Source organism: Trichechus manatus, unplaced genomic scaffold, assembly GCF_000243295.1.
Source record: "Trichechus manatus latirostris isolate Lorelei unplaced genomic scaffold, TriManLat1.0 scaffold00040, whole genome shotgun sequence".
Classification (NCBI taxonomy): Eukaryota; Metazoa; Chordata; class Mammalia; order Sirenia; family Trichechidae; genus Trichechus; species Trichechus manatus.
In genome coordinates, this window is record NW_004443976.1 from 17,076,102 (window position 1) to 17,086,237 (window position 10,136).

The following is a 10,136-nucleotide window of genomic DNA, read 5'->3' on the forward strand; positions in this document are numbered from 1 at the left end:
GTCGACCCCATGCCCGACCCTGCGCTCTTCCTCTACGCCCGGAGGCCCCCGCGGCCCAGCGGCCGCAGCCCGCGCCAGCCGCCTCCCCAGGAGCCCCCGGACCTCGTCGACCCGCAGCCCCGCCCCTGCGGGAGCCCGCCCGCTGCGCCTAGTGCGCCGGGGGAGCCGGAGTAGGCGCGGGTCGGGCAGGAGCGGGGAGAAGGCGAGGCCCACCCGGACCCCGGCTGGGATGCAGCTGCGACCGGGCAGGCAGGTCCGCGGCTGAGGGCCGTCGGCCCCTCTTCCAGGGAGCGGGCGGAGGCGGCCCCAGTTCCACCCACCCCCGCGACCCGACCCCGCCTTTTGAATTTCCCAACGTTTCCAAAGCTTCGAGCTCTCCCCTCCCCGCGAGGGAACTTCTCTGCGGGGCTGAGCGATTGCACCTTTTTTGTAGAGAGGACTGGAAGTCTAGGTCCTTATCTGGTCCCCACCCCGCCACTGGGAGGGGAGGGGGCAGGGGTGACGCCCTGCCCCAGAAAGCTGACAATCGTTTGGGGAGAGGGGGAAGACTGGGCTGGCCTACGGAAGGGAATGCTAAGTGGCACTTCGCACCCCTAGGCCTCTCAACCCCACCCCACCCCCCCGGCCTCCCCCAGCCCCGCACGGCTGCCGTTCCCGCCAAGCCTTCTTCCTCCCGTGGAGCGGCGGGCGGGAGCTAGGGGTTGGACCCTTTACTCGGAAGCCGCCTCCCCCTACCCCGTTAACAGGTTCTTGCAGATGAGCACCAAACACTTTAGGGCACACGTTCCCCCTGAGTCCCTAGTGGGGAAGGCGCGGCCCGATTATAAAGTTAGAACTTCTGGAAGGTAGCATCTATGGATCCTTAGGATTACAGAATGGGTTTGGTGGCAGAACCTGGTCTGGAACTCTGCCTCCAGCTCAGTTCTTCCTGGGGTAGGAAGGTATGCAGAAAACTAGGCACTGCTGGGAAAGGTGAGGTGGAACTGGGGTGAGATGCTCTACAGGACCTTGTGGAAGGGCAAGAGCTGCCTTCCTGCCTTCAGCAGGGAGCTAGGAGCCTGAGGCTGCCTTGGGCACATTTCTGGTCGTTTTTATTGATGCTGATTTTGTCTAGCTTCCTAATTAGCTGGCTGCACCCAGAGGCAGGAAGGAGGGCCTGGCCTCTTGGAAGTGGCAGTTATTGACAGCGTTCTGGGTTTGCTGAGGGTGGGGCAGGGCACAGGTTAGTCCCCAGCCTGCCCCCCACTCCCACGCCACTCCAGGGATATCCCAGTCCTATCAGAACCTGACGGTGGTGGGTCCTCAGTGTTCTTCTGTCTGTGTTGGGGAGTGGAGAGAAATGGAGAGAGGAATCCCCCGACCTCCTAACTCCTTTCCCCCCTGCTCTGCTCTCACTACCAAAGGCCAGCAGTCCAGCTGTGGTCCAGCTCTGTTCTCCACCCAAAGCCCAGCCTAGAAAGAAAGACAAAGTGCTGCAGGTGCCCCCATGCCATCTCTCCTCTGTGGTTCCGAAGTGCCTGTGAGGTCTTCCAGGGACTGTCAGGGGAGGAAATGGGACAGGGAGAGAGGACTCACACCCCATCCCTGGCAGGCCTGACCCTGACTGAGACTAAGCATTCCGTGTGTCAGCCAGGACCCAGGGATAGGGGAAGTGAGCGTTCAATCTCTAGATTTCTACTCCCATCGTGGCCTCATGAAAAAGGGGGAAATCCCCAATCACACATACCCTTTTCACTGTGTAGGTTGGAAATTGGCAAGGACCAGAAACCAGTGAGCACACTCCCAAGCCAGTCAACATGCAGCCCCCGCCCAGCTGGCCTCCCTAGGACTGCTGCCCACTGAGCAAGAACCAGGTCTGGTCTAGGAGCATCCAGCTACTGGGATTCAGATGGCCAAGATGGGGGCTCCCTTGGGACAGACAGTGCTCCCCAGTCTAACTTGGGCCACAGTGGTGGCCTGGGGTCCTTGCTCTGCCTCACCTTCCCCACCCCTCGATGATGCCTCTGTAGTTGGGCCTCTGCTGTCTATCTCCCCTCAAGTGTCCGTGACTCCTGTCCCCCCTGTGCTGTTGCCCCACCTTTCACAATCTGTGTGAGGAGGTCTCTTCCCTCTCTTTTGGCTGCAGTCACTTGAAGCGGCCCAGGGGACTGTGGGAAAGGAGGTAAATGGTCTCTTTCTGCACGAGACCTTCCCCTCCCACAACCCCACTTTTGGAGTGAAGATGGTGACTTGGTTATGTCGTTTCTTCTGCACAGATAAAGAAGTACTTTATCCACCTACCCACCCACTAAAAGCCATAGCTAAGCCCTCTTGGCCTCCCCCAGCTCTATAGCAATAGCCCTCTTCCCCCTTCCCTCCTGGGTACCCAGGGTGTCGGCTGGGAGCCCCCATCACGCCCCTGCCCTAAAGATTCTCTGGTATGCCTCTCCCCCAGTGATCCCATCAGCACCTCCCTGTTCCTGTCCCTCTTCCAGCAATCAGAGATAATGACACTTAATTGTTTATGGGGTGCTTGGAGATTTCCCCAAATGAAGGGTTCTGGGTGCTGGGGTGGCTGACTTCTGTGACTCTCAGCTGAGGTGTTGAGGGGGTCTGGGAAAGGAAGTAATGCAACCCCTCCCACAACAAACTGGGGGAGGGGCTGACGCAGAAACTGGGTTCCAATTTTACCAGAAATTCCCATCCCCTGACCCTCTCCCGGAAGTAATTGGGTAGATACTTCTCTGACCCTGCCTGCCTCCCCCACCCCTGGTCTGGAACAGGATCAGTGCAGCTGGATGGGGTTGGGAGGTGGAGTCAGTGGCCTGCCCTCGGCATCTAGCACCCAAAACTCCTTAGCCTCAGGGCCTAAGAGAGGCCCCACCCTCAGCTTCCAGTCCTCAGCCTCACCCAGCCTGACTTGGGCCTGGTCCTGGGGGTCGCCTCTGGCCAAACGAAAGAAACCCCCACCAGCCCCTGGAATGTCTGGGTGACTAAAGGGGAAGGATTTCTCCTTGTCCCCATCCCTCATATATGCTTCATGAAGCCTCATAGGAGGAAGTGTTGACAAGGACACGCTGGGGCCGAGTTGGAGCTCCAGTCACACCCTAAGTGTGGACAGACCCAGGAAGGAGATCTGGAGAGGGAGTCCCCTTGTTCTGGAAGCCTGCCAAGGGACCAGTTGTCAATGCAATGTGAGACTGTACCCCTGTCCCCAATTTCCCACCCACAGTGACCTGCAGTTTGGGGGACCAGTCCAGGGCCAAAATGGGGGAGCCCGTCCCTAAACAAGCAGCAGGATAGAGGCCACCCTGGTGGAGGGAGTGTGGAACAGCATCTCCTTGGTGCAGAGAGCCCCAGCGATCTCTAAGCACCCACTCTCCCTGAGGTGCCAGCCTTGAGTGGGGGCTGCATAGGGCTTTGAGACCACTCAGCAGAAGCCCAGCGGGCAGGGCAGAGGGATCCTGCTCCAAAGTCTTTATTGGCTGCGCTTTTTAATCCAATGCTTTTCAGAGTGTATTCACTCACCCACAGAAATAGAGCCCTGTGCTTTAGGGGTGACTATCATATGCCTTATTCTTAATAAAATCCGGAAAAAAACACAAAAGCCAGACCTTTTCTCTGGGGACACTTCATCCCACTCCACCTCCCCACCCCTGTCACCACAGGTTGGGGGAGACGTGTGGAGGAGATAGAAGAGGCGTTTGGGATATACCTCATAGGTGCTCATCTGAGGAGTGCCGGGCCTAGGAAGCATGGCCCAGGCTTCTGCTTATCCCTGGCGTCTTATCTCCTGGGGCAGCTACGGGGAAAGGTCTAGCTCCAGATACAGGTCTGAGCTGGACTCTTGGATGCCGTGTATAAGGCAAGAAAACAGAAAAAGGGGAAGGGAGAAGAAGGGTTCTTCTCCCTAAGGTCCCGCATGCAGAGCCCTGGGGATGCTGGTAGAGATGTGGCACCCAGCACTGGGTAACTCGGAGATCATCTGTCCAACCCCTTCATTTTACAGATGGGGAGACTGAAGCCCAGGGCGTCTCACTGGTGGTCATGCCTTCCCTCCTGGCAGTTCTGCCCACAAAGGTGTGGGTTTCAGAGAGGTGGAGCATTTCCTGTTCTGGAATGCCTATGGGTTCCCAGAGTGGGACGGGGCGTCAGGAGACTCCCTTCTGCAGTTTATGGGGTAATGTATTCCTGCTCCACCTCTCCAGCTCCCTGGGGAACTCTAGAAAGGAGGGAGGAGTAGGACTGCCCAGCCCAGTGGGTGTATCAATCATAACAGTAGTTAGGAAGGTGGGAGGTTTTAAGCAGCCTAATTAGGCAGCTAAACTCCAGCCTAGATAAACCTCCCTTCGTTCTTAGCATCTTTTCCTAGGGGCCTTGAAGATGGGAAACTGAGGTGCTCAGGAGTGGCATCCAGCCAACTCAGCAGCCCTGAGGTCCCCCTGGCTCTTTGACAACCTTGCTGGGAGGAAATCCCAATAGTCTTCATTAAATCAAAGGTCAAGGGGTGGGAGTTGTGCAAGAGGAGCCTGCTAGAGAAAAGGACCCACCAGAGGCCACGTTGCAGGTTCTAAGACTATTGGGACCGGTTAGCCACTAAGCCTATGGACACAGACCGGTCACTAGCCCCCACGCTGACCAATAGCCACTCAAGCTGGCCATGAGGAAGACAGGGAGAGGAAGGCCAGGGCACGATGCAGGCCAGTGCCTCTGCTGGGCACCCAGTGTGCACTCAACAAGCATTGTGGAAATGATCAGAAGCACTGAATATGAAGGTCAAAGAAAGGGGGTACTGCAAGGAAAGCTCAGATATTATCAACAATGGCAGGGGTCAAAGGTGAAACTCTGGGCTGTCAGCAATGCTCCCCCTCAGTGTCCCGGGGAGCCCTTGAAAGGGCTCCTTGGGCACTCCCTACACGCAGATCATCCATTTAACCAACTAATGTGCATTAAGCACCCACCATGCACCACGCTTTGCAAAGATGCCAAGGATACCCAGATGAATAAGGTATGGTTGTTGCCTTCAAGAAGTCACCAGGTCTAACAGCTGGACTCCTCACCCGTGAACCAGACACCCCAGTCTAGCCAGGACAGTTCTGGTTTATGCCTATTGTCCCAGTGTTATTAATAGTGCCCACTTTCACTCTCAGAAATGTCCTGGTTTGGACACCTTGACCATAGCACAACATTATAGGCAATGGTGGAAATAGTTGGGGAAAGGGATGGGAGTAATCACTGTTAAGACTGTGATGAAGAGACACCAATGAAGGCAGCGTGGCAGCCAGAAGCAGTCTGCTTAATATGTGATCAGAGGTCCAACCACCAGACTATAGAGAAGATGGTCAGAGATGATTCATGGGTATCTGTTGCTCTACCTTCAGTCTTGGTGATGCCCAGTGTTAAAACTGAGGTATGCTTCTGGTTATGAATAGTGCTCCAATGTGGAGAGGGCTCCTAAATTCAGCTACACTGGACTCTCCAAATTCCTTGAGTTTCATGGATACAAACTAGGTACCCATCAATAGAGAGACTGGTTAAATGAATTATGGTACAACCACACAATGGAATATTATTCAGCCATAAAGTGGAATGAGAAAGCTCTTTGCGTACTGATATGGAATAATCTCCAGGCTATATCATTAAGTAAAAAAAAAACAACAGGTTGAAAAACAGCAGGAATAGTATGCTACCATTTGTGTCACAAAAAGGAAAAGAAATGTAGGTGGGCAGTATAAGGCCCCCCAGAAGCACCTTGGAAGAAGGCTTGGAGATCTACTTCCAAAAAAATAATCAGTCGGGCAATCTACTTCCCAAAAAAAAAAAATTAGGCATTGAAAACCCTATGGAGCACAGGTCTACTCTGACACACGTGGGGTCACCATAAGTCGGAACCGACACTATGGCAACTGGTTACTGGATATGTTGTTACTGTTGAGTGCTGTTGAGTTGATTCCAACTCATAGTGACCTCACTGACATTAGAGTAGAACTGCCCCATAGGAAGGAATTTCTTTCTTTCTTTTTTTTTTCCGTGAGGGTTTTTTTTTTTTTAATTGTACTATAGATGAAGGTTTACAGAACAAACTGGCTTTTCAGTCAACAGTACACATACTGTTTTATGACATTCCTTAACAACCCCATGACGTGTCAACACTCTCCCTTCTTGACCTTGGGTTCCCTATTACCAGCTTTCCTGTCCCCTCCTGCCTTCTCATTGTTGCCCCTGGGCTGGTGTGCCCCTTTAGTCTTGTTTTGTTTTATGGGCCTGTCTGATCTTTGGCTGAAGGGTGAACCTCAGGAGTGACTTCAGTACTGAGCTTAAAGGGTGTCCGGGGGCCATACTCTCGGGGTTTCCCCAGTCTCTGTCAGATCTTTTTTTGTGAGTTGGAATTTTGTTCTACATTTTTCTCCAGCTCTGTCTGGGACCCTCTATTGTGATCCCTGTCAGAGCAGTCAGTAGTGGTAGCCAGGCACCATCTAGTTGTACTGGATTCAGTCTGGTGGAGAAGGAAGGAATTTCTTGACTGTAATCTTAACAGAAGCAGATCACCAAGTCTTTCTCCCGTGCAGCCACTGGGTGAATTCAAACCATCAACCTTTCTGTTAGCAGTTGGGCCCTTAAACGTTGTGCCACCAGGCCTTCTTGTTACTGGAGATATATATATGTATGTATACCCACTGACATCAAGTCGATTCTGACTCATAGCAACCTTATAGGAGAGAGTAGAACTGCCCCATAGAGTTACCAAGGAGCAGGGGATGGATTCATATTTCCAACCTTGTGGTTAGCAGCTGAGCTCTTAAGCCACTGCACCACCAGAGCTCCATATATATATATATATATACACACATACACATACATGCACATATATATGTATGTATGTGTGTATGTGTGTATGTGTATATATATAGTGGAAGACATCCACCTGGCCAACCGACTGGAAGAGATCCGCATTTTTGCCCATTCCAAAGAAAGGTGATCCAACAGAATGCAGAAATTATCGAGCAATATCATTAATATCACATGCAAGTAAAATTTTGCTGAAGATTATTCAAAAATGGTTGCAGCAGTACATCTGCAGGGAACTGCCAGAAATTCAAGCCAGATTCAGAAGAGGACGTGGAATGAGGGAATCATTGTTGATGTCAGATGGATCGTGGCTGAAAGCAGAGAATACCAGAAAGATGTTTAGCTGTGTTTTATTGACTATGCAAAGGCATTGGACTGTGTGGCTCATAACAAATTATGGATAACATCGTGAAGAATGGGAATTCCAGAACACTTAAGTGTGCTCATGTGGAACCTGTACAAAGACCAAGAGGCAGTTGTTCAAACAGAACAAGGGAATACTGCGTGGGTTAAAGTCAGGAAAGGTGTGCACTGGGGTTGTATCCTTTCATCATATGTATTCTACCTGTATACTGAGCAAATAATCCAGGAAGCTGGACTATATGAAGAAGAACACAGCATCAGGATTGAAGGAAGACTCATTAACAACTTGTGATATGCAGATGACACAACTTTGTTTGCTGAAAGTGAAGAGGACCTGAAGAAGATGGAGATCAAAGACTACAGCCTTCAGTATGGATTATACCTCAACATAAAACAAGAATCCTCACAACTGGACCAATAAGCAACATCACGATAAACGGAGAAAAGACTGAAGTTGTCAAGGATTTCATTTTACTTGGATCCAGAATCAACGACCATGGAAGCAGCAGTCAAGAAATCAAATGATGCATTGCATTGGGCAAATCTGCTGCAAAAGACTTCTTTAAAGTGTTAAAAAGCAAAGATGTCACTTTGAGGACTAAGGTGCGCCTGACCCAAGCCACAGTATTTTCAATCGCCTTATATTCTTGCGAAAGCTGGACAATGAATAAGGAAGACTGAAGAAGAATTGATGCATCTGAATTATGGTGTTGACAAAGAATATTGAATATACCATGGACTACCAGAAGAACAAACAAATCTGTCTTGGAAGAAGTACAGTCAGAATGCTCCTCAGAAGCAAGGATGGCTAGACTTCGTGTTACGTACTTTGGACGTGTTATCAGGAGGGACCAGTCTTTGGAGAAGGACATTATGCTTAGTAAAGTAGAGGGCCAGTGAAATCAGATGGATTGACACAGTGGCTGCAACAATGGGCTCAAACATAGCAACGATTGTGAGGATGACGCAGTACTGGGCAGTGTTTCATTCTGTTTTACAGAGGGTCGCTGTGAGTCAGAACCAACTGGATGGCACCTAACAACATATATACCATATACTTTTATATTCAAACAATATCTTTAGAAGGATGGTGTTCCAGGGAGGGAAACTGGATAGTCAAAGGCAAGTGAGAGACTTTTCACTATTTTCCCTTTTGTACTTTCTGGCTTTTGAATAATGTGAATGTATTACCTATTCAAATTTCTAAATAAAATTAAAATGCTTAAATAAATAAATCTCTTTCTGTATCTGCCCATATGATTCTTCTGACTTTCTCATTAAAATCCTTCTCACCCTTCAAAGTGCAGTTCAGAGCAGCCTCTTCCCAGAAGCCCTCCCTAACTGCATCTCCTGCACACGCAGAATTGCCTTGTTTAAGACTCCTATTTGGCAGCCTTGGACATGAAGCTGCTGTGTGCATCTTACTTCATCCACCAGATTGAAATTTTTCCCAGGAGGGGCCGAGCCTGGTTCACCTCTGATCTTGCTGCAGCGCTGAGCTCTTGTAGTCTGTGCTTGAAAGATGGAGTGAATTACTGAGTGTTTTACACTTGCTAAAGCGCTTTGATGACCACCATCTCCTCTCAACAGCTAGGTGAGATAAACAGGTATTTTTATTTGACGGAGGAAGCACCTGAGATTCAGTGGGGTGAAAGTCAAGTAGCTTGCTCAAGGTCAGATTGGGTGGAAGTTTTGGGATGGAGATTTCTAATCCAATCCAGTGTTAGGTTCATACACCACCCGACATGTCCACCCAGCAGCCAGGTCTTGTTCTTATTTCCAGCCTTCTTAGGCAATAGTCGCAACTCATCTCCCTCCAGTCTAGCCCAGTTCCCCTTAATCCCCTACACAGCAGCCAGAGGGATCACTCTGAAAGACGAATCTTATCACTTCTCACTCCCCTTTCCCCTGCTTAAAGCTTTTCATTGGCTCCACTTTCCCACCACCTGCACTCCAGGACAAAGTTCACTTTTTTTTTTTTCCTTCAATTTTTACAAGGTTTAGGCCCGCCCCAAGGAGCCCTGGTGGCACAGGGATTAAGTGCTGGGCTGCTAACCCGAAAGGTCGGTGGTTGAACCCACCAGCTGCTCCTGGGGAGAAAGATGTGGCAGTCTGTTTCCACAAAGATTACAGCCTTGGAAACCCTATGGGGCAGTTCCACTCTGTCCTACAGGGTCGCTATGATTCGGAATTGACTGGACCGCAAGAGGTTTTGCTTTTTTTTTTTTGGTGCCCACCTGGCGGGGAGATGGGGGGTGATGGGGGAGGAGAGTTTGTCGAGGACTCTGGTAGGGAAGGCGCCCTTTGTGGCTCAGGACAAAATTTGGTGGGTGCATTTCTGACACTAGTTCCATTAGCCCTTCCCCTTCTCTAGCGACCATGACCCAGGTTGCACTTCGCTGCCTCCTCAATAAGCTAGTCGCACCCCAACCCAAGTCCGCCGGCGGGAAAGGGCAGTTCGGCTCGCACGCTTGGTGGAAAGGGCGCTGAGGGTCACGTTAACACTGCAGATTAGACACCGCGTGGTCATTTGGCAGATCTGCAATAGGAAGCAGAGGGTCACTGGCGAAGGGGAGGGTTAGCAACGGCAGTCCTGAACGAGCCTCCACCCAAGGTCACGGCGCCCGCCCAACCAGGAGCGAACCAGAGGGACCTCTCTCCGAAGCCCCGCCCCTCGAAGGGCCGAAGTCTCTCTCTCTCTCTTTTTCTCTCCACCCTGCCAGTCTCAGGGTACGTTCCCTTTAAGGCGTTCGAAAAAGTCACCGCTTCTGTAGATAGCCAAAGAGGGACCGCGTGTTTTGTCCCTCGCGGGCCTCCGTGGACCGAGCCGGGAACGGGGGCGGGGCAGCAGAGCGGCTGCGGGGTCAAAGGCGACAGCGCGCACCACGTGGGCCGGTGACTCCGTCCTTCCCGCAGCGGCTGCGGCGCGCAGGGCACTTGGGTTA

The 10,136-nt window shown here is 51.5% G+C and overlaps 1 protein-coding gene across 1 annotated transcript in view; it reads left to right on the forward strand.

The window, feature by feature from the left end:
- CCDC92B (coiled-coil domain containing 92B) overlaps positions 1-174 on the forward strand; it is a 6,498-nt gene extending 6,324 nt beyond the window's left edge. Inside the window, 1 exon segment of the mRNA XM_023731041.1 lies at positions 1-174. This exon segment is cut by the window's left edge and continues 172 nt beyond it. Within this exon segment, the coding sequence (XP_023586809.1) occupies positions 1-174 (174 nt within the window).
- Positions 175-10,136: the final 9,962 nt, after the last annotated feature.